General features: G+C 40.9%; 1 protein-coding gene across 5 annotated transcripts in view; it reads left to right on the top strand.

The window, feature by feature from the left end:
• The first annotated feature begins 650 nt into the window (after positions 1-650).
• PTPRG (protein tyrosine phosphatase receptor type G) overlaps positions 651-25,364 on the top strand; it is a 772,027-nt gene continuing 747,313 nt past the window's right edge. For 3 of the 5 annotated variants that reach the window (XM_081935639.1, XM_081935638.1, XM_081935637.1), the window contains exon 1: positions 652-1,665. In XM_081935639.1, coding sequence (XP_081791765.1) covers positions 1,581-1,665 — 85 coding nt within the window. In that variant the 5' untranslated portion in view covers positions 652-1,580. Of the gene's footprint in view, positions 1,666-25,364 lie in introns of all 5 variants that reach the window. The other 2 variants (XM_081935636.1, XM_081935635.1) reach the window with 1 other exon arrangement.

The raw sequence follows: 25,364 nt of genomic DNA, 5'->3' as shown, positions 1-25,364 counted from the left end.
GGTCTTGTGCGCTGGCGAGGGTGGCAACGTGTTTGCGTTGAAAGGTTACGCAGTGGCTCTTATTTATTTTTAACTAGGGTTGCACGAAAAAAGCAAGGCAGGTGTGCGCGCTCGCATTCGGGGGAAGCGTGTTTGCACCTTCGGGGACTGGGTTGCCCCACGCCAGAGATACTTATTATTATTACCAATAGCCCAGGGTGTTGCACGTGTAAACGAAGCCGCTCCTTCCGGCCGAGGTTGAGAGCTGCTGATGGCCGGTCGTCAGTAGCTCCTCCGGCACGCGGTGGGCGCGCGTGGAGTGGACTCTCTCTGAAAAGCTGAGTGGGGGTGGGAAGAGTCTGCACGTGCTCTCTACTCGCTGGAGTGGACGTCGTGTGTATGCGAAGCGTGTGTGTGTGTGTGTGTGTGTGTTTAGCCGTATGAAGCGTAAGCACCCAAGGGCTACGGACGACGAGAGCGTGGGAAGCCCAACGCAAGCGAAGGGACGGCTGGAAACTAGGCGGCACCCTGTTTCGCCGGCACCGCTGGATGCGAGGCGCGTCTTGCGCTGCCCCTTTAAGAGCCTCGAGTGCGCGCAAAGCCCTCCTCCTCCTCCTCCCCCCTCCGCGCGCCCCCGCCTCCTCGCCTCTCCTTTTCCCTCTCTCTCTCCCTTCCGCTCCCGCTCCCTCTACGCTTTAAAGTCTCAGCCAGAATCCAGGCTCACATGTTACTTCCTGTATGGAAGAATGGAAAGGTTCCAGCAGCAGCTCCTGCCTGACTCTGCCTCGCCAGCTTTCGCCGGAGCCCCAACTTCCAGCAGCGGGATGGATTGAAAGCAGCTCCGGGCACCCCGACTCTTCTCCGCCGCCTTTTCCCTTCTTGCTCCGGGCTGCTCCCCATCATTTTGGAAGGGAACAAAAAAACCCTCCCGCTTCTGCCGCGCTCTGAACTGCCGTTCGCAGGGATGCCTTTTCCCCTTTGGCCTGCCGAGAGGCTGCCCGCATGAAGAGTCCGAGCCTGGCCGAGGCGCTTTTTCTCCAGCCATCCCCATCGCCGCCGGGCTCTTGGCGGCTTGGAGCGAAGTTGTGAGCTCCGGGGTGCCCGAGTTTCTCCCCCCCCCCCCCACACCCAGCGGTTCGCTTTGGTTTCCGAGGCCCTTGAGCGGCGCTGCCTCTGCTCAACTCTGGGACTCGCACGTCTTTGCACCCAAGCGGGTCGATCCCAACCCGTGCAACTCGGGGAGCGGAAAGCGAAGAAGGGGGCCGCTGCGTTATTGCGCTTCGGGAGTGCGAGAAGGACGGGAACGGTGCGAAGCTTGGGAAGAGGGGAACGGCCGTCCAAAGAAAATAAACCCAAGAATTGTTCTCCTTTTGTTTGCAGCCGAGGGGGGGGGGAGGGAGGGAAGTGTGCAAGTTTGGTCGCCCTCCACAAGTTTTGCGTGGGATTTTTTTGCTGTTGAGTGTTGCCTTTTTTTAAAGAGGGGGAATGCGTGTGGGTCTGTGGAATCCTCGCCTTTTTTGTTTTTAAACCCGTTTCAAGAGCGCTCCCCACCCCCCCTCTTGCTTTAATTTTTTCTTCTTCTCCGATGTGCGGTTTTGGACATGCGGAGGCTACTACAACCGTGTTGCTGGATCTTTTTCTTGAAAATTACCATCTCCGTGCTCCATTACGTGGTGTGCTTTCCCGGTGAGTGGCAATCGAAGCGTGGGATGGAGGGGCTGGAAAAAGAGGCTGGGGGCAGGGAGAAGGAAGGAGGGCGCCGAGGAACCCCGCAGATGTCGCCCCGAGTCCCGCCTCTCTCTCTTTCTCTTTTACCCCCACTCGGTGGATGAGCCTTTCTCGCTTGGCTTTTTGCACGCCTGTGTGCTCCGCCGTCATTTGTGGCCGGCGGGGCTGTGTACGGTGGTGGGTGGGTGCGGACAATTTGGGATCCAAAGGCAGGGACCGAGAGAAAATGCGTTGCAGGATTTCCCCCTCTCCTTCTTGGACCCGATCTATCTCCTCCCGCAGCCAGACCCCCTATCCTATCCTCCCGGGCAGGGAAAGAAGCCGGGTTTTTCTTAAGAGATGAGGCGGCTTCGTTCCCGCCGAAGGTCTAGACTAGAGGCTCCGGTTTGGATGGGGTGAACCGGAGAGAAGGAGACAAAAAGGAGACCTTTGAGCCTGGCTCGCTGCCCTTTGCCGCTTGTTCTCCGCGCAACTTCTGCTCCTGAGATGCGCAGTCTTCCTCGCCCGGCAGTGCCCCTCTTGTGCCTTCGCCCTTCGGCTGGAGCGATGTGGACGGGAGGGGGAAAGACCTTCAAACCGGCTGCTCGCTGCGCTTAATGCGGGGTAATGGGGCTTCCCTCCACCCCTGCCTTCAATAGAAAGTGAATGTGTCTGATTTGGTTGGTTCTCCCCGTGTTGTTTTATCTGCCGCGACTGCTTGCTAATCAGCCTTCCTTGGGGTGCTGCCCAGTGCCTTCCATTATCTTTCTCCTTGAAGTAGCTACATAGAGAGTACTGTATAATATCTCTTTTTCTCCTAATCCCCCCCTTCCAAACTACTGGTTGAGCTTGGTAAATGGTGTAGGTTTGGCTGGAGAGGCAGAGAAACTCCCTCATTGGAACGTTAGGAGATTCAGCCTTTTAAAAAAAAAAAAAAGTCTGTTGCCTTAACATGCAATCTGACTGTCAGAAATTCTTATGTTTCTTTCCTTCTGCATCATCAGACCTGGCTTGCTTTTATTTTGGCCTCTTGGTTGCCTTGCTGAGGTTTTGCATTTGGTGCAGTGCTTAGTAGACAGACCCTGAGTGTGGCAGAGACAAAATGCCAGCTGTGGATGTGTGCTTGGTGGTGTGTGTGTGTGTGTGTAAGGGGTGGTGGTAAAAAAATTCCATTCTCAAAAATTGGGTGTGCAAACTAGCCATCAGCCAGGTGGAAATAAGGTGGTGGATTGTGTCTGTTTTGGAAATCTCTGGGTTCTCTCTGTTTCTTACCTTGACTTTTGGCTTTTCTATACAGCTGTCGTGTTGCATTTTTTATTCTATTAAACATTAAAGGTGTCACACCATTGACCTTGGCAAGGATGAAGAGGAAAGGCATAGAGTTAGAAGAAGGTCAGATCATACTCTCAAGGGTGGAGAGAGGTATCAATTCTGACATTTTAGATAGATGGCCTAAAATCTTGTTCCCTTTTTGGCAGTTCTGGACTCTAGCCAAAGTCATTTTAGGGTGATGGGCATTTTGCTTGGCCCATCTGATTTCTGACATGCAGGGTTAACATGTGTGTGTGAGAGAGAAAGAGAGAGATTGTGTTTGCTTGTTCTCTTGGTAGAAAACATGCATGATAGAAACATTGTTGGAAAAATTTTGTAGTGCAGGATGGATTTTCATTCATCCTTATCCGTTTCTAAGCTGATCCCAGAGCTCGGAAAAAGTTAAAAATGTCAGAGAAGCTTAAGTCTCTCTGTGAATGGTTTTCTCACCCCACCTTCATACTGTATACAGTAACACAAATGGGCCAGCAGAGGCACTGCTGAGCTGCTGTCTTTTCTGAACTGCATTCAACATATGTATACCCCAAAGTCTCCCAACATGTGGACTCTGATCAGATAATACTACATTTCAGAACAATTCCTAAAACCTATCTCTATTTAAGGGAAGGAAGGGTGTCACCTGCTCTTGCCATTTGCTGTAAATTTCAGTATAGTGTCACAGGTGATAGCTCGGTAGACGATGAATGCCTGGAATTTGCCTATTTATTACTAACTGCATAAAATATTCACACAGATGGTTTTGTGACAAATATTCCAATGTTAATCAATTTAACCTTTCCCATTTTTTCTTTATGAAAGAGATGATGACTAGCAAATTTGAATGAAAATATATGTCACTGGTACATGCAACTTCTTTCTGCTTGTGTCTTGTAAAAAAAAAAAGCTTTAAAATTATTTGTTTCTTACAAATATTCCAAGGATCCTTAGGCTAAGAACTGTAAGGAGCAAATCCACATTACTTTGTTCCAACCCCAGAAAATTTGATGGGACTTGTTTCCATTCCATAATTCATGCCATGTATTTTAGAATGGCACTGTTAAATTTTTTAAAAAATAATCTAAGTTTATCAAACTCCATACTGTTGGTATCTGTAACATTCACACTTCTTTCCTGATTTTAACTCTAGTGCATTTTTTCCTTAATAGACAAACTTAATATGAATATGCTAATTTGATAAGCAACTTCTTTTCTTTGTTATGGTTGGCTTAGGTTTTTTTACTTTTCATTAGCACCTCTTTATAGCTATGATTAAAGGTAGAACACAGATCTTTTTGATGTTATTGTTTATAGTTAATATATGCAGAAGATGAAATAAAAGATGGATAGGGGGAAAAAAAGACTTGGGAAGCTAAGGTTGCAATTCTTTGATGAGATGTTCTAGCTAAGGAGTAAATCACGTTGAATGCAGTCTTATTTCTTCTAAAACAAATGCACACAGGATTCTACTATAAAGGTTTAAAAACTCAGAAATCGATAACACTAAGAAAAGTTTAACCTTACCGGAAGCATACCCCTTTTATACCTTTTTCCAGACAATTCAGAAAAGAGAAGGCATGAAAAAACAACCTTGCCTCTGTTTGATATTCTGCTGCTTGTGAGAAAGAACATTTATCTTCTTTGTATTGATTCCTTCTCGATTTCATCCTTCCAAGTGACGCCTTTCTTTCTGACGCTGTTATATATTGTACAGTAATTTCACCTAGAAGGCAGGCTGTGGGAACACTACAAGAAAACAAGCACTGATGTAAGTTTAATGTGACACTGGCAGAAGACTGGTGAATGTATATTGGTGGAATCTAAATTAAATAGCCCTTTCTGCTGTTGGAAGATTTGGTGCCCATTTTATGGACATTTTGTACAAGGTCCAGCTTACATCTACATGGGCAAATGACACGTTACATCAATCCTGGCTAAGCAAAGGGTCAATATTAAAATGAAGACTCTGTTAATTGAAATTGGTGCATCTTTGTTTGAAGACAAGTTAGTATCTAATGGTGTGTTTTTAATGGTTCTAAAATGAGAGTGGGTGTGTTGCTGAAGTGAAGGTTTTGGGCTTGGTGCTAGCAGTTAAAACATTTAGCAGATAGAATGCCTCTGCTTCAGTCTTCGACTAGGGAAAAATTGGAAATTTAAAATACCTGAATAGGCACTGATATGTTAACCCCACATTTTTATGGTGCTGTATTTATTTCTTCAGCTAGTTTGGTAGGTATGAAAAGAAGATTACTTTCTCTATAGTTTTTAGGTTGTTAAATTTAAATTCTGGCATGTCTTGTAGTTGACTGCTAGGTTGGAGATAGGATTTCAAATTTCCTATGTTGGTGGAAGGACTGCATTTTTGAAATGGTACTTTTTTGAATCGCTGAATTAGTGAGGCCAACCAGAGCATCTGGAAAGTTTTATGAAGAGCCTGCAGGCTAAGCATGGTGGGAGTTGTGATCTAGCACAACTGGAGGGTAGTCGTGTTGGGGAAAAGCTCCTGAAGCTACCTCCGTTAAGATCTGGGTATTCTACTGTAGGAAGTTAAAAACTGCCAAGGTACTTTATATATATTTATGTGTTTGTATTTTTATACTTTAAATTAATACAGCTGTTTAGTCACTGGAAAGAAACATAGCTTCTTCAGTTATGGCTTGTCCAATACATCACAGTTGGGTAGGTTTAATTAACATTGAATCATAAACCATGACTAAAAAAAGAATAGCTGTGTTCACACTGTGTTTCATCTCATAAACAAGCGTAGTGGTGTAATGCCCAGCCCTTATAGTTTGTAAATCAAGAGTTTATGGTCTGCAAAACTGATCAGCTACAATCAGTATCAAGAGTCCCAACTTGTGGGCCATGAGGGATTTGCAAGAGGACCATGGAAACGGCTGGTGAACACACGCATGGGACATGCATCCTCACTTGCACGAGCAGTGGGCGAGTGTGTGTGCATGGACTCCATTTGCGTGAGCAGCAGGTGTGCATGCATGCCACTCACACGAACGAAGCAGCACACATGTATCCCCCTCGCTGCTTGCATCCCCTCGCTGTTTTGCAAAGTTGGAAACATTGAGGAACTCTGCAGTAAATCAATCCTGAATTACACATATTATCTCATTATATGTGAGTATATGCTTCCACTATTTTCAGACATAAAACGATGTTATTGGAGTACTGTAAATCTGTGTTTCTCAACCTTGCCAACTAGTAGATGTGTGAACTTCAACTCCCAGAATTCCTTAGCCAAACATGCTGGCTGGGGAATTCTGGGAGTTGGAGTTCACACTTTTTTCATGCTGCCAAGTTGAGAAATACTGCTGTAAATAGTCATGCTGAGATTCCCACATCACTTTTATCCTTAAAAAAAAGAAAAGAAACTAAAGTCCAAGAGTGATAGAAAGTGAAAATAGGAATTTGCAATGAGAAACCATTCAGGATATCACTGGAGATGACAGGTTTTACAAATGCAGTGACAACAGGTGCTGGAAAAACAGATTGCAATATGAGCACATGTGGGTGGAAGGAAGTGTAAGATCCTGGAGTTGTCTGTGAGAGGAGAGACGGCAGATTGAATAATAAGAAATGACCAGTTTTACTGCCTTTACCTAAAAAGTTAAAATGAGCAATCCTTATTGATTAACCTGCAAGCTCATAATTCTTAAAACAAAAATCAGCCGAGGTGTAACTTGTAAGGCTAAACAACAAGCAAAAGACTTGCTCTTAATATGGCTACATTGTGGTTGATACTTATTATGAAATATTCTTGCCTGAAATTGGTGGGCTTCCCTTCGCCTATTTTTTTAAAGGCTGTGCTAGAAATGTATGCAATTTTTGTTTGTGCTTGGTATGGTGTAAATAAATGTAAATAGCTATTTGAGGTAAAGAGCTGCTTAAAAAATAACAAGTAAATAACTACATTTAAACAATACATTTGAATTCTTAAAACCTGCTTTGATTTATTTAATATTATTGACAATAGCTGCAGAAATCGTCATGTCATATTAAGATCATTTAGTAACTCTTTGACTCTCTAATTTTGAATATTTGGGGGCACAGCTTCATTTAGGGGCAGTCCATTACGATGAAAGGGATTTGAACAAGATGCTTTCTAGCAGGAGTGTAAAATAGGTGGCCCGCAGGCCGGATGCATCATGTGCAGGCCAGGCCCACCCCAGGTCCGTAAATGAGAAAAGCATCACAAAATGCCACGTGATGGCAACGTGACACAGCGAGTTTGGCACCTATGCTTTATAGGATGAAGACTTTGATAACTGCAGGTTCTGTACCAAGCCACACTTTTTAAATCAGTTGTCTAGTTTATCATATATTCAGCTGTAAATCATGGATTATTATAAACTGGTAAACTGTCCATTAAGAGACCATAGTACTCCCTTGGAGTTAGTTATCTAAATATTCTTAAATTTAAATTTCTTTGGTATAGAAAGGTTTTCAGCAGATGGCAGCATCTAGCCACCCTTCGCTGATTTTTATTTTTATTCAAATAGGATTTCAGATTTGGCTAGTATTAGGATAGGAGGCCACTAGGAAACCCTTGAGGTGAGACCCAGAGTGGAAGTTGAAAATCATCCCAGAAGACAGCATGATAAACCCACTTCCATGCTGTTGTCAGGAAAATGACGTGCAAATTTCTATTTAGTCAAAAGACTCAACTTCATGGAAAGGAAAAAAAAAGATTTTTTCAACGAAATGTTTGCGTCCCTTCCTATTCAATAAGATTAAATCTAGGGAAATCTAGTTTAAATTATTTTGAATTGGCTTACATAGCCTGTGTGGTAATTTTTTTTAAAAAAAGTATTGGCTTTGCAGTATGTATTTTCTTAGGAGCTTCATTTATTATTTCATTCTTTCCCTTGAGAACTGTTATTGAATTGTTTTGGAGCACATATGCAGTTTTCGAGGCAGATTTATTACAATTTGAGAGATTCTGCCTAGTCGAGATTTTTTTTTTTTTGTAGTTTTACCTTTCTTACAGTATCTGTAAGCGTTTAAAGGCCAGTTCCTTGCATCTTATTCACGTAAGCTATTTAAGTTCCTTTTTTAAAAAATGTGCCTGAAATGCGGATTTACTTAGACTTTTGAACAACAAAAGGATTTGGGATGTCCTTTAGAAAACATGGAATATAGAACAGAGGGTCCTCCAAAGATTTGTCTTAGCCCCCGGAGCTTGTTGGAAATGACAGATTTTACATTTTAATGACTGCTTTTTCTTTTCCCCCTCACACACTTCGTTTTTCTGGAAGTGTCTAATGAAGTCCTTGAAGATTAAGAATGTCAAGTATCTCTGTCTTCTTTCCTAGGCAGTAGACATGAACTTGTAAGCAGGCTTCAGAAGAAGCAGTGGCTGAGGGAAGACTTTTGATATCGCCTAGCAAGTTTATGGAGGCTGGCTCAGAAGTTAATGATGCAAAGATGTAGCTTTTGAAACCCTGCACAGTCTTAGAAGCTGAGTATCACAATAAATATAGCTTGGGAAGTGAGAAAAAAGGTCTTTGCACCCAGGCTAGTGTGAAAATATTACATCTGGTTTTGGTTTGTGCATATAAGGCGTGGAACGGCTAATTACTAGTTATAGAGTTTATTATTAAGCATATATATCTATATATCCATGTCCATTGACATATTTGTATGATCCATTATTTGAAGATGTTACTTTTCAGTGCTCCTTTGAGGTTTTTTTTTTTAAAATAAAAGATTAATTTGTTGAAGAAAATGCATTGTTTCCATGTGGAAAATAGCCATCAGTCTCAACCCAACTTGATGGTCTCAATGCAATATTTTGGCTAGAACAAATAAAATGCTTAGGTCTCAGCAGGAAGAAAAGAGGAGAAAGAGAAATTATCATTAGAAAAATTATCAGATACGCATCAGAAATGCTTATAATTCATGGTATGCTTAGAGTACCAATGTTCTACCAGTTGAATTTGGGATGTTGTATTGCCAAATGCCTTTTTAATAGAAACCTTTGCTTTTTTTAAAAAAGTAAAAATAAAATCACACTACGTATAGTCTGGTACTTTGTATTCAGTTATAAGAGAGAAAAGCTAAGATTCTATCTGGTGTGATGAGAACTGCTTTTTCATACCAGTGGATTTCAGAAATCCTGCCAGTTCCAATTTTAAATGTTCTATTGCTGGTCCAAACTACTTTGGTAAGTGTGGATAAGTGATTTTCATATTGGTAAGGCTAGGACTAATTTTCAAATCCATCTTGCCATCACAAAACGTCTCGTCTGGACTACTGTAATGCTCTCTACATGGGGCTCCCCTTGAGGTGCACCCGGAGACTGCAGTTGGTCCAGAATGCAGCCGCGCGGGTAATCATGGGGAGATCGAGGTTCTCCCATATAACACCTCTCCTGCGCGAGCTGCACTGGCTTCCTGTGGCCTACCGGGTGCGCTTCAAGGTGTTAGTCACCATCTTTAAAGCGCTCCATGGCATAGGGCCTAGTTATCTGCGGGATCGTGTCCTGCCCCATACATCCCTGCGGCCCATTCGCTCACACAGAGAGGGCCTTCTCCGGGTGCCGTCCTCTAGAGACTGTCAGAGGGCGGTGCCCAGGAGTAGGTCCTTCTCTGTGGCGGGTCCCACCCTTTGGAACGACCTCCCCCCAGACATCAGGACAACAACCGATCTCCGCTCCTTCCGCAGTAAACTGAAGACCCACCTCTTTCGCCTAGCCGGCCTGGCATAATCTCGACAACTGTTCCACCCCTTGGTTAATTTTAATTGTCAATGTTAGCTTTTAAACTTTTATTCTTATTGGGGTTTTAACTTCTCTGATTATTGTATTTATTTATTTTTACCTCCTCCTTTGTAGTCCGTAGACCGTTGCTTGTGTACGTCGCCCCGAGTCCCTGTGGGGAGAGGGGGCGACTAATAAGTCTGATAAAATAAATAAATAAATAAATAAAAGAGAATGACGAGAAGAGGCTGGTTTTCCTTCCTATATTCAGTTGCAGATTTCTCATTTGAAGGTGAAATGCTCATTGGAATTCTTGTATTATAATCTTAAAACTCTTTCTAATCTAATCAGAGCTCTAAAAGATTAATGCATTGGATTAACTGTTTCTAATCCAGGTAGCTACATTAAGTCTGACAATAAGATGCTTAGCTTTAGATAACTTAATTCTAGGTGATTGGACACTGACTGTATCCAAACAAATTTGCTTTTTTAAGATACAGTGGCTGGCTGCTCTCAGTAGCGTCATATGCTGCTCTTAACATTCTTTGTCTTAAAGGACTAAGGTTAACCAAACTACTAGATCTGACTCCACTCTGTTATAGCCTTTAGATTTCCCCCTTTCATTTTTTAAAAATTGGACCATCAAAACAAAGCCCCCTCTGCTTTACATATAAAATGATTGATTTTTTAAAAGCAATTTTAAATTAAATTTAAATGAAGCCCATTCATGCAATGGGTGGCTATATACATTTGAGAAAACAAAGAAGCTCCCAGTGGAGTTGGCAGAGATGGCAAAACTGACTATTTTTTGGGCAGAGATGGCAAAACTGATTATTCCGATTAAAGAGAAGAATTTATCTAGTTACTGTATGTTTCTACTTAAAAACTGCTTCTGGACTTTTGACCTTAAACTGAAAAAAACCAAAACTTTGATTTTAAGTTTTTCAGGATTAGAATGATTTTGTTGCTATAATTGGCTTGGAATACTGTGAAATTATAAAGCAAAAGGTTGAGAGGTTTTTTTTTTTTGTACTGTACTGTACTCTCTCTTTGCACCCTTCTCTCTCTTAGCTTGTATTCTTTTCTATTTTTATCTTACAATAAAATTCAGTAAAATCTCAATAAACAAGCTTACACGAATACTTTCAAAATTGGTGATTGGTTCCACTTTGTGTAGGTTTTAATACATATATTACATATACGTGTATAATCTGTTGAAAACTCTATATAATCAATTTACTTTGTAAACCAGAGGTCCCCGACCTTTGTGGCTTGGCGGCCCAGGGAAAGTAAGGGAGACGGGGACTGGGCATTGCAAGCCGTGGGCTGGTGCATATGTGTGCACAGCTTAATGTGTGTGAGCTGGCATGCGCGGTTGCCGACTCACACAAGTTGAACTGCATGCACACGCATGCACGCTCTGTCTTGTCACTCATGCAGCCCTGTTACAAATAGGCCATGGCCTGTAAACAACTGGATAGTTATTTTTAAATTGTTTAATAAAATTAAACATAAGCGGTATTGCTGATCTACAGTTCCTAGAACGTCCAGTAGCAGAGGTAACAGTGATGATGTTGGCAACTGTATCAACATCTGGGTGGTCCTCAGGTCACCATCCCTGCCTTAATAAAATATAGAAATATAGTTCGATGTCTCCCTTTGTTGTTAGTGCTATGAGGTAGAAGCCAGGTTCACCTCAAAGGTTCCTTTCCCCCCCCCCCCCAAAGCTATTAAAATGGCCATTTTGAAAGGTTAACGTCTTGAGTTCTGTGTTCCTGATTGCAGTTTTGGCCAAAACTTAAGTATGCAGGCTTTGAAATTGCAACCTTTTGTGTTTTTTTTTTCATTTATTGCTGCTTTTAAAAATCTTGGAGCATATATTAGAAGCTCATACTTTGTGTTTTAAAAAATCCCTTACATTTCACGCTCTTCTCTTTATTGGCTTTCTTTGCAGTAATAAGAAACAAACAAGCAATCCATAAGCCTGTTTCTTGTAACATTGGGAAAATCTGCTTCTAAATATTACCACGAGGGAAATCTTGCCTTCTGATAATGCACAACCAGAGGCCACTATTTCCAAAAAGGAAGTGGATAGGTTGTCCATCAATAGCGAAATGCTTTTCATAATGATTATCAATGAAATCTCTTTGGCAGACGTCATTCTGTTACTAATGGTCTTTTTCCTTCAGGGATGGATGGGGGGCAGGCAGCATGCCACAATGGGTTCTATCCAGCCACTGGCTTTTTCATTTTCTCGGTGTAACATGTCTTTTTATGGTTCTATGATGGACCTCCCCAGGGGTATTTACAACCCAGATCCTACTGCTGTGGGGCACAATGGCTAAGCAGTTAAAGACACTGAGTTTGTCAGATGGAAAGCTGACGGTCCGGGCTCAAGAGCTGAATGCTGCACAATTTCGTGAGCTCCCGTTACTTGCCCCAGCTCCTTCACACCTAGCAGTTCGGAAGTATACAGACACAAGTAGATAAATAGGTACCACTTCGGTGGGGTGATGTGCCTTGGTGTATAGTCATGCTGGTTACATGACCACAGAAGTCTTCGGACAATGCTAACTCCTTCAGCTAAACAGATGGGTACTGTGCCCTAGAGTGAGACACGAATGGATTGGGGAAATGTTTACTATTACCTTTTCTAATTGCTGATCCCTGGTCATGTGACTGTCTGTCGGATACTTGGCAGCTTTTTATGGCAATATTTATGGTTTGCAGCATCCTGCAATCACATCACGGCATTTACTTCCAGTTTTCACCAAAAACGATTTAAAGCAATCAATAGGCTTGCTTAATAACATGTCACAAAAAAAGCCATAAATTGGATTGGTCATATGGATGGCCACCTTTACAACAGTCACAACAGTTGACCATAATGGGCAAACTTACGTTATGATTGTAAGTCGAGGACATCCTATGTTCTAACACATATTGCATTAAACCTTATGATCTTGTCTGCTGGTGCACCCCCAGGACTGATTCGATTAGGAAGACCTTGGTATCTATACACGTAAATGAACCTGTCCATGGTTGCCCTCCGTACAAACATGTCTTCTGTTTGTTTGCCCTATGGTCTTCTTCAAAATGGCGGCTTTCCTGTTGGCCTGATAGGAATTTTTGCTTTTTAAATTTTATTTTTAAGGGAATGTGTATTAACAATTGGCTGCCCAACTTATTTGAATGAACACTATAAACTGGTTAACTATGATTCACATGGATGTGAAAGCATCCAAAGCACCATGGAATATCCCTGTAATGAAAGATTATAATTTACTGAATACCAGTTCCTGAGAAATGTCAGCATCATTACAGGGTGGCCAGTGCTTCACAAGATGGCAGCTGCTATAACATTATGCAAGGAATGGCTGAAAAAATCCAAGCCATAGGCTACTTCATTGTTAGGCACTTTAGCAAACAAGATCAAGAGTATCTTTGATATAGGAATTCTGTGATTAGAATTTTGTTTCAGAAGAAGGAGGAAAAGAAAACAACCCCACAGGAACAAGCATAATTACAACCAAATGCCAATGTGAAATTTGGTGGTCCCAAAATATCTCCCTTTAATTTGGGGACACACTGGCTATTTTTTTATTCCTGAGTTTGGTAAACAGAATAGTTAAAAGAGAAAGATCAAAAAGAACCCTGTCTGCTTTCTCCATCTTTGGAGAGCAACACACAAGGTCTGTTTTGAATTTTGTGGTTGTGTCCTTTTATTAGGTAATGACCAATTCCTGCATTCCACATTGAAGTGACCCAAACTGAACCTGAGTTCAGGCAACTTGTCCAGCCCTCTCCTCTTCACCCCACACTGGGAATTACGAGCACAATGTGTATGTTGATTCTAAATGCACCAAAAAGTCGGAGGGCTTCACCAAGTTTTTTCACGGTGTTCATTGTGTTGTTCATAAGTGCTTCAGTGCTGTTCGATGATCTGGAGTTACAGATCATGATTAGGCAACAATCAGGTGAGGGGGTTGTCCCGAGATTGGCTGTAACATTGACACGCTCAGCAAACTGAAGCCAGAACAAAGTGACTCTTAAGGTTTTGCAATATGAACAGCTATAGATTAGATTTATTTACTTAAAAAGCAACCTGTGTATCAGTACACGGTGATGTGGAACACTATTGTTGATGTGCAGGGTAGTCCCTAACAATCTTAAATTGCATAGAACTTTATGTGTGTGCCTGTGGTAAAATTTGACTACCGTGTTTCCCCGAAAATAAGACAGGGTCTTATTTTCTCCTAACTCCCAAAGTAAGCAATTGGCTTTGTTTTCGGGGTGGGGTGGGGTCTTATTATTTTTGAGGTGCAGGAGGCAGTGAGCGTGGTCACCTCATGGCTGCTGCTGTGTTGCAATATTTTCGGGAAGGACTTACTTTTAGGGGAGGGCTTATTTTAGCTCATGCACTCAAAGGCCCAATTGGGCTTATTATCCAGGGAGATCTTATTTTCAAGGAAACAGGGTTCTATTGTCTTTATTAGGAGGAAATGTAGCATAGTTACGAGGAAAATTGGTAACTTAGTCTACATATTTTGGTACAATCAAATGTAATAGAAAATGCTTTAAACCTTCATTGACTAAAGGCTTTAATAGACCACAGAGATCAATATGTATGGGCCCATCAGGTGATGACTATGGCATGTGGGAGGCTGACTTGGAACTTAAAAAGATAATAAAGATTGTCAATTAACAAATGAAATAAAAGAAGTAGATATGCTATATGGCTAGGAAAGTAAGAGAAAGGGGAAGAAAACCTCTTCACCTGTAATCAACTCCTAGATAATCAAGGATTAAACCAGACAGACAAATTGTAAACAACAGCCTAATCAAAGAACTACCAAAAATAAAAGCAACACCACCAATATTGTTCTATATAAGCAAAGACCAAGCCTCACTTTCTTCTAGCATTGAAGATCTTCCCTAGTTGAGTGACCAAATGTCTGCAAGCAAACTAAGAAAGCTTAAAGAAGACCAAGGACCTCACCAGAGAATGTAATCAGAAACTTGCCTCTTCCTGTAGGGGAGAGGTGAGTATACATGCTAGGAGGCTATAGTCTTAATTATAAATGAAAGGTCTAAAACATACATGAGAAAATATGAATGGGTGTCAGTTAAATTGATGCCTATGCTTAGAGGAACCTACACAATAGTGTAGCCTAGTGAGAGAATTAGCGAATGTGATCTAGGTGGAAAAATATTCTATGAATGTATAGGTGGGAGTGAAATGAGGTACAGAAATAATGATTGGGTCATTCAAAATTCCAAGAATCACTGCAAATGTTGACTTTTGACCATTTATTTAGAAAATAACTAATTAGATCAGGTGTATCCAACCTGCAGTCCATGGCCAATACAGCCCTACATGATCATAAACTTTTCACATCATTATGTAATTTATATACATTAATTATATATTTTATATACGGCCTCTTCCTCTTCACTCAATGTAGCCCAGGCAAACCAGAAGATTGGATGTGCATGGATTTGACTATGTAGTTTAATAATATACACGCACATGACAAAGGGATAAATAAACATCTGAAAACATGGGTTGAGTTTGTTCTTTGTGGTGAAAGATTGAGCGAATTGGCATAGCATGTAAGGATGGAATTGTAAAATTATATGATAGTGTCAGTCATGGATCTTGGAAAAATTGTAAAGAAAGAAAAAGAAAAAGTCCTTGAGTTACAGTAGTGGTCTAACCTTTCCGGCTCCATGGACTAGCAGTGGCGGCGGGGAGGAGTGGATAGTTTCGTGCACGCGCACAAAGCTTGTGCAAATGGAGCTTCCTGCATTTGCTCGCCACTTGTGCAACCTGCTTGCCAACAGGCCACGGGCCAGGTGTTGGGGACCTCTGGATTGTAGGATTGTCATTGCTAAGTAATGCAGTTGTAAAGTGTAATATCATGTGACCGCATCACTTAATGAAGGCTGTCTTGGTTGCTATTGGTAACCCCAAGATAATGCGGTTTAAATGGGAATAGACGGAAACTCCAGGTAAGGAGCATGGGGATGATGAGTGAATTCACATACCAGTGCAGGTCTCAAATCAGTATGATATGTAAAAAATGAGGATGGGAAAAAGTTAATGGTGTTTATAAAGAAAATTGAAGAAATGTTAATGTAGTATAGAATGGTTGGGCAATTAATACAGATGGGAAGACCGGATTTGCCTGGTAATTAGAAGGATGCTGCTACTCCTAAAGAGAAGGTGGCAAGAATGAATATAAAGACAATAGGACAGCCATAATTCTGACTAAATTCTGTGGGTGATTGTGGGAAATTTGGGAAGTATGATGAAGCTTTTTGCTGGCTAGGAGGTATACAAGTCACGTTTTCGATCTTCAGCGAGTAATTGAGAAATGAACGTGAGATATGAAAGAAAGCATTCTGTACATGCATTGATTTAGAAAAGGCATATAAAGTAAATAGACTTGAATATTCTACACGAATGTGAAACTGAGGATTGGTAGCAGAGTGCAAAAAGGTGATACAATGGAATGCATGAAAATGAATGCTTAGCAACTGGCTCAAAGCTGTGATGGATGAAGACAAAGCTTAATGTCTCTCTGACTTAGATTTGTATAGAAGTATGTAAAGGGAGTTTTTGGTTCGGATTTGTCAATTGGGTATGTAAACGTAGGTGTACTTTTGTATGCAGCTGATCCTATAGGTTCTAGTGGTTAAGGCAGGGGTGTCAGACTGGATTTCTTCAATGGCCGGATCAGCACTATAGTTCTCTGTGGGCTGACAGGGTGGGAAGCAGGGGGAGGAGAGTTGGGACGGACGCCTCCTGCACCACTCTACTAGTCAGAAACGGACCATGCGGAGAGCCTGTGAGGCCCGTTTTTGGGCTCCTCGGTCTCCAGCAGCACTCTGCCTGCCAAAAACGGGCCACGTAGAGGCCCCATGAGGCTCCCCCACGGCCTGTTTTCAGCCTCTATGGCCTTCTGCAGCGTTCTGCCGGCCAAAAATAGCCACGCAGTGGCCTCACGGGGCTTCTGCGCTGCATGTTTTTGGCTTGGCAGAGGCACCACGGGCCGGTCCTTTGATATTCCCAGGCTGGCCCCGCAGACCAGATTTAAGCCCCCTACGGGCCAGATCCTGCACGTGGGCCTTGAGTTTGACACTCCTGGGTTAAGGCATTAGACAAGAAAGGAGGGGATTGTGAGTTCAAGTCCTGTCTTAGTCAGCCAGCTAGGTGACCCTGGGCCAATTACTCTCAGCCCAACCCACCTCACAGGGTTGTTGAGGGAAAAATACAAGGAGGAAGGTTTGTTGGATATGTTTGTTGCCTTGAGTTATTTGTAAAAATAATAAAGCTGGGGCAGAAGCAAACCCAGTGATTTGCAGTGCATTTTAGACAGTGCAATGTGGTAAACTATATAGATCTGAAAATGATTGTATTGGAAACTATGGTAGTTGCATTTGACAGGGAAAACTTGAGTTTTCAAAACTTGAGAAGGCTTGTAAAAAAAAAAAAACCTAGAGGAAATAGATGTGAGTAACTTAATAAACTGTTGAGATGAGAAGATGAGAAAATGAAATTTCAGTGCATGCAGGCGGGAAACTTAGTATGTAGTTTATGGTCTATTGCATGGAAATATGCTTGATAATCAAAAATAGCTGATTAAGAAATTATTTTTCTGCCTGCTTTGTTATAGACAAGTTGAATAAAAACTGAATGCAATAGGAATAGGATGTGAAGTAATCAAAGGATTCAGAATCAATGGATGCTGAATGCATATGGGATGAATAGGAAGATGAGTGTCCAGTACAAATATAATGGATTGAGATGTTTGGGGCACATAGAATAAATGAGGATTTAATCTTAACAATACAGTATAGACGAAAGGAGAGGCAGATTTTTGTCATGGTTTGATGGAGTTGATGGCATCCTCAGAAAGTAAGCAAAGACACTGTATGAAGTAGTGCATGACCATAGTTGAAACAAGAAATATAATTTAGACCAGAAGGGTATGGCAGGTGTTGTAAACATTATAAATATAATTTAGATGTATTCCATATTTCTTTCGTCCCTCCTCTTTTGAAGTCCTCCTCCTCCTCCTTATTATTATTATTATTATTATTATTATTATTATTATTATTATTATTATTATTATTTTCTGGATTCCAAATGATCTTGGTTGAAACACCATGGAATCAAGTGAGGGGTATGCTTGTTTGTATTTTAAAACATTTAAAAACATTTTCCAATGTAATTTGCATTAAAAATACGGAATGCAACATAACAAAGAACCTAGTACAATTGTAACATAACAAGATAATAAAGGAGCAGCATAAATACAATACAGCATAAAATTCAGTCTCAAAAGAAAAATTGTGTAGAGAAAATAACCAAATAATCAAAATTTCCTAGTCTAGGGAGATATCTTGCAATTGAGAATATTTTTTTAAAAAAATCTTCCATGCTTATGGAAATAGGGGTATATTGTCCAGGAAAGAGTCTTCAGATGAAGATAATAGATGGATTTGTTCCATCAATTCCAGCAATTCAGTCTTCAGCTATAAATATTCTCTTCTGTTCCAACAGAAGAGAGTATTTGTAGCTCAATGTTGAATTGGGTCCTTGGCGCTTTCTGAGCTTGGTTCTTTTCTTACAGACATTTCATTACCCAACTAGGTAATCGCATCAGTGCTAGAAGAGAGTGGGATTTGCTCTCTGTTTATATACAAGACTTATATTCTGCTTGATTGGGATACTGTACTAACTCAGACAAACAATCCAACAGTAAACAACAGCCTAATCAATGAACCATCAAGGAACACTCCCACCAGCACCAATGGAACAACCCCTTTGTAAATAAACAGACACAAAGCTCCACTCCAATCTAACACTGATACCTAGTTTGGTAGTGAAACGTTTGCAAGAAAACCTCCAAGGTCAGAGAGCACCAAGGACCCCATGGATTTGTTCATTTAGATAGAAGGTACAGGTCAGTGGTGGGATTCAATTTTTTTTACTACCGCTTCTGTGGGCGTGGCTTGGCTGTGGCAGGGGAAGAATACTGCAAAATCCCCATTCCCTCCTCACTCCTTGGAGAAGGTTACTGCAAAATCCCCATTCCCTCCCCACCTCACTAACCTGCTTTCCAGCTCCATTCTCCTGTTCAGGGCCACAGAAGAAGATCAGCTGGGAGGCAGCAGGGGCGGGGCCAGCCTATTTGCCAGTTCTCCAAACTATTGAAAATTTCCACTACGGGTTCTCCAGAACTTTTCAGAACTGGCTGAATACTACCTCTGGTACAGGTACTATTGTTTGGTTACATTTAGTCTCTGAATTCCTTTTAAGACTTGTCTCACCTATTCGTTGGTATTATTTCTCTTTTTGTGTAGTTGTTTCTGTGTTAATGCTTACACCAGCTTTGAACTATGGGTATGTGGAAGAGTCCCTTTCTGAACAAAGGAAACTTGGGATATAGATATTTGTTTGTTAGAATTTAGAACAAGGATGTTGAGTTGAACCACACTTTTCAGATTCTCAAAAGTAATGCATTTAGAGTTCATTTTCCCCTACCATTTGTAGTCTACGGTATATAAATCAATCTGTGTTATGAAAGGCCAATTTGGGCAAATAAATAAATAATTATTTATTAATAATAATTTATTAATAATTTATTTATTAACAATAATTTATTTATTTATTAACAATAATTTATTTATTATTTATTTATTTATTTCCAATGACTGATGGGTGAAGAAAAATAAACCTATATAGGAAATGGCTTTCTTACCTATTTCAAATGCAGCTTGCAAAGCCATAACTTAAACCTGCTTGTTGATGGCTCTTGCATCATATTCTAATTGGTGAGAATAACTAAATGGAGTTTCTAAAATTAGTTGTTTGTTTTTCATTTCTTCCATGCCCAAGGGTCTTGCATCAGACTCTATGACTTGCATGTCAGTATTCCAGTTCAACACCTTTTCTCTTCTTTAACTATTTAAGTAAGTGTTAACATATGTAAGTTTAGTGACAGTGTTTTCAGCAGCTGCGATTTGCCTTCAGATTGTTTCTTACTACATTGTTAATGCATAGAAGAAGTGTTTTTATTGTTTACAGTGAATAAATTCACTGTTAAAGTTTGTAAACCCAAAGCTGTAAAATGTGGCACCCTTTAATGTTTGTTCTCTTAGGTTAAATACAGGACCCTCTTCCTCCAAACAAATTGATCAAATTGTGCTTTTGGAGCATTAGATGTTTTTTGAAATCCCAAATCAGTGAAGTAAATACTCTAACAATTTGGATAAAATTATGGGTTTTTTTCCCCCAGTGGGATTAAGATCCCTAGGTTTACACAAGAATTTCTCACCTTCCCAAAAGCATTTAGGAAAGTATATTTTTCACCAGTGGGCTCACTTCAGAGAATCTGGTTTCAGTGGGATAAATTGTCAATTCTGTAGCATATCTAGAATGTAGATTTACAAAAATAATCTGAACGAAATGCTGTAACATTGGGTGCCACTGGAGGAGGCACAGAGTGGTCAGGAGTTTTTCAGATCTACTGTCATTAGCCTGGGCCCAGAGAATCCCCTTCTGTCTACCGTACTTAATGGTAGAATTCTTTGGATTCTTTTCTGGAACATTTGTGCCATATGGTGCGAGGGATATGGAAGGAGTGGCTCACATATTACGCTATTCCTACATTAAGGGTTAATAAGACTTTATTGCCTCCTGACAGGCCCTGAAAATCACTGTGTATGGAATCTCCACTTTCCAGAAAGAATATGTTGTTGGCTGTTACTAGATTTTGTCCAGGTGCTGCCGAAATTTTCCAAATGCTGGCTACGTTGACATAAATTAGGATATCCACATTGTGTTTTTGGTCCAAGTCATTGAGTTTTCTCTACTTTTCATATTAGCCACACATTTCATTTCATTTTGAGTTAGAGTTTCAATTTTGGGTCAGGGCTGCATAACGCTCAGTGTGCTGAAAGTTTGGTCCAACTTTTTTGACAGTATTAGGGCCTATATGTAAAACCAAAATAGGTGGAAGACAATAATATTTCTTTTTGGAAATTTAAGTCACTTTCTTTATACTTAGTATCATATTTCACATACTGTATACTTAAATAATTCCCTTATGCTGTACTATGAATGACAGCACAGTGGCACCTTTAGGAAAGGCGTAGAAGGTGCCATCTAAAGCTTTCAAGAGACTGCTTGTAGCTTCAGAAGCTGTTCATGGATATCCTTTCACATTGGGCATGCGTATGGAAATAGAAGTTTTTTGAAGCAGGTAGTAGCATCTGGTCTACCTTTTCTGGCCTGGCAAAATTCTGTCTGTTTATACTTGTGGGGGAGGGGGAAGAATATCAGGAAGACAATAGAACCAGAGGTGGTATTCAGCCAGTTCTGACAGGTTCTGGAGAACTGGTAGCGGAAATTCTGGAGAACCGGCAAATAGGCTGGCGGGGTTAGTGGGCCGGGGATTTTGCAGTAACCTTTCCCCAGGAATGGGAAGGGAATGGGGATTTGCAGTATCCTTCCCCTGCCATGCCCACAAAGTCACGCCCACAAAGCCATGCCCACACAACCGGTAGTAAAATATTTTGAACCCCACTACTGAATAGGACTGTAGGCTGATGGATTCATTTTGGCTTGTATATTATTGTTTTTTGCAAGATGTGTTCCAATGTGAACATGTCCTGTGTGTTTTGGATTCTTTTTCTTTTGAGCAGCCTTCTTGTACAGGTTGGGCTCTTTTTGAAGGGCTGTCTATATATAACTAGGAGGAAATCAGATTTCTAGCTCCCCCCCCCACCAGATATTTAGAAATCAATTTGATACATGTGGATAAATGCATCAGATGTATTTTTTCCTTAAGAAATGAGCGTGGGTTATATGGAGTTTCCCATAGGAGACATTTAGGTTTTATAATGTGCTAATTTCAAGGACAACATCATAATAGCCCAGCCAGAAGTCACAAGGCTGCACCCAACAACCAAACACGTTAGTTCTACCTCCAAGAGTCCTGCAAAATTATTGTAGATTTTAGTCTACTAGTGATTTCTGTCACTTCAATGTGACAGAGGTTGAAATAATTAATGGCACTTACATAGATGATTTACAGTATTCATAGTAACTAGCAGGATAGTCATACTTGTTTTTAATTCATATAAAATGTTAAGAACGTTAAGTTTCTCTCCTGGTTTTATGTACTACTTTTTCAAGTATGGCATCAACCCCCCAGAAAAAGTTGTGACTTCTTGTAATAGGTAAAAGACTTCCTATCCAATGTTGGCTAGAAGAAGCTTTTGACGCCTTCCCTTATTACTTTCTGTTACACAGAGCTTAAGACTAATGGTAATGAAATAGAATTTCAATTTGTAACCCACTCGTCTGTGTCAAGATTGGATTCATTCAATTCCATCTTGTTCGTGTGTGCATGCAATGTTGGTGCCACTCAGGGAGAACATGCTGATAGCACTTAACATTTAATTGCTTCTCTTGATTCTGTTTGTAAATTAGAGCCTTAAAGAATCTGGAAGAAGGCTGCTACCGAATGTTAATGTCTGAATTGAAATATATAAATAGAACCCCCAAATGCTGGAGCGACTGATGAAAGGATGCCTTCACATCAACTCAGTTGTGTTCAATATCGTGCCTTATCCTTTAAGAGTCTATACTCATTTTGATGGGTTCCTTAATTTCTAGCATTGCGAGGGATAATAATTTTATGAGCTACAGCGTATTTAAATCTAAGCCAAAATGCATGGGTGGAATCTACCGATTGAACAAATTCAATTTTCACCCTAAATTCTACTACAGGTTGAGTGTAGCAGGTGAGTGAGTAAGATTGAATAAGGGTTCGTGTTATTAGGTGGAAACTAATCAAGGAGAGAAGCAACTTAGAACTTCCTGACAGTTAGAACAATTAATCAGTGGAACAGCTTGCCTCCAGAAGTTGTGAGTGCCCCAACACTTGAAGTCTTTAAGAAGATGTTGGATAGCCATTTGTCTGAAATGGTGTAGGGTTTCCTGCCTAGGCAGGGGGTTGGACTAGAAGACCTCCAAGGTCCCTTCCAACTCTGCTATTGTATTGTATTGTATTGTATTCTGCACATGGAAGTTTACTTGCAATTGGTAAAACGTTGATAAAAGAACCACTGCATTGATTAAGATATAGGTTCAATTTCTCACCCAGCTACAAAGATCACTAGTAAACTTAGTCAACTAAGTTTGGCCCAATTTCTACTTTCTTCTTTTCTTAGTAATAATGTGAAGCAAATATTTGAATGCCTTTTTTTTTCTACATCCACCCATAAAAGCAACATACATACTTGAAAGTTCCTTTTGAATCCTTGAGTAATTTTTTTAAAAAGTCAATTAAAGCAAAACGTTTCATTTAGTTCAAAATGCAATCATTCATCTTACATAAGATGATATTTACACATGGGACCTTAAAGTTATGGCCCTCTTGACATCTTGAATGTTGTCCACAAGACCTCTTCAAAAGTTGTGGTCAAATCATATTTGATGTTTCAGAAGGGGAAAATAAAACAAAGGGGTAATTATGAAATTAGTGTAATTTAATTTTACTTGACTCTGACTTTAATGATGTATATTTTGTTGCCCTGGCCTCCAGCGATTATTGCAGTGTGTATATAGTTCCTCAAAGGTCAAGTATGATTGTTGATTAGAAAAAGGAAGGTTTTCTATCCTAGGTCCTCTATTGTGTTGTCCAAAACCCAGAATGTGCTACTATAGGAGTTGTGCTCAGTCTGCATTCTTTCTGCCTTTAGGAAAGGAATCAAGTCCTTCTCCTTTAACCTCCCTGCTTTTTGAATTTAATTGTGACTTTATAGCATTATTATAAAATGTGATGGTTTTGCTTTTTAATTGTTAATCATGTTCATTTGCTCTCTGGGCAAAAAGGTGGGATCTAAATCCTATATCTAAGTAAATAAAACATTTGAAGAATTATTCTCCTTTTCATTCTGTTACATGACTTGAAGTGTTCAGGGATTTACTGTTTTTCCGTCATCTGAAATTTGCCCAAGGCTATCTCCTTCATAATCCTTGATACCTTTGCTGTATGGGACTTGGTCTGCTTACCTGTCTCTTTATCTCCACAAAGTCTGCAACTAAGACAAAAGAAGACAAGAAAGCTTCTGATGTTGACTGAAAGATGGAGGGTGGGGGAGGTTTTTTAAAAACAACTTTCCCATCTGTTAGATATTTGGAATTATTATTTGTCTGTATGAGTGATAAATACGCCTAGTCCTTTCTTGGTTTTCTTTCGTTATTTGCTGTTTTGCTCTCTCAAAACTACAAAATTTGGGTCAGTTAGCCTGCAGGATAAAAATATTAATTTTTCATGTTTGTTTCTGCAGAGGCTTTGTCCTCAGAACCCATAATTAGTTTCAAAATAATAATTCTAAACAACTAAATATTTCAAGGAATAATTAAGGTCCAAGAAAAGAACATTCATCTAAAAAGAGAATCTCAAATTTGAAAATTGAAAATCATACACAAATATGAGGTTTTGTATCTGAACTTGTGGAAAGACTGTTGGAAGAAACTGATCAGATGAGAAAGACAGTAAACAGAGTTTAGAGGAAACTGCTTGTTATTGTCCCTGTGGGAAGAGAACCTGGGGAATGAAAATTATTGATCTAACTGCAGGTTATTTTTCTACTGTCTCTAGTAAAAATTTAAACGGGATGACGGGGATCGTGCATTCTGTCTTTTGTCAGAAAGAAGCTCTCTTCTTTTCCAATCTTCCCAACAATACTGGGAAATTTAAGGAAGCCCTACTGGCAGGTTACTGGCACCCAGGAGTGTTGTAATAACCCCTAGTTTCTTTCTCTTTGGAAGAGCATTGATGTATCAATCATTAATCACAGCTTGACACAGTGGTCAGATATGGGAGATTCCATTCTATATCCTACAATCTGGATTTGCGGAGCGGCAGAGGTAGAAGACCTGGCTCACATCCTATTTTCCTGTACACCGCTTGGAGAGTCCAAGCAATGGGTTAATTCAGTCTGCTTGCCCTTAGGACTGAGGAACTATTTTTCCTTAAGCCACACCTCCTCCTGGTGTGCTCAATCCCCCAGAATTCTTCCTCAGTCAGCCCGTTTGGACGTATTTAGTTAGAGCTCTGAGCTAAATTGATCCTTTTTTTGGCTTGGACTCTCAAATTGCGTTTAAAGTTTTTCTCTACTATTCCTCCAACCTCGTGAGACGTTTCTCTCTAAAATTCTGCGACTTTCTTCAGTACAATCTGCACTTGAAGGCCAGGAGGTAAGCTGGAAGGTGGTGGGGGGTGCCCCTCAGCCGATCCTCTTGGGACGGCTTCGGAGGCCTGCCGCTTGTCGTTTAAAACGGCGCGGCTGCAGCGGCGAGGTTCCTAAGTCCCCAGGCCCCTCGTTTGTTATTTTCGTCGAAGTTTTTTTCGCTCCCCGGCCTGCTAGAGGACCTCTGCCGCAGGGAGGAGTGGGCGATCGTCGCCATTGCGAGGCGCGTTCGCCCCTCGCTCTCCCTTAGCCCCACGCTGTTGCGGCGGCCATTTTTAGGCGCGAAAATAGCGCGCCCAGCCATGGCCGCCATGTTGCATCAGCCTCGTTGTCAGGAGGCCGCTGGAGGTGGCAGGGCCTAGCAAGGGTTTCTCGGGCTAGG

The sequence above is a fragment of the Natrix helvetica genome (genome assembly GCF_964273705.1).
Source record: "Natrix helvetica genome assembly, chromosome: 1".
Classification (NCBI taxonomy): domain Eukaryota; kingdom Metazoa; phylum Chordata; class Lepidosauria; order Squamata; family Natricidae; genus Natrix; species Natrix helvetica.
Note: the sequence above shows the minus strand (reverse complement) of the source record. Positions and strands in the feature narration are given on the sequence as shown.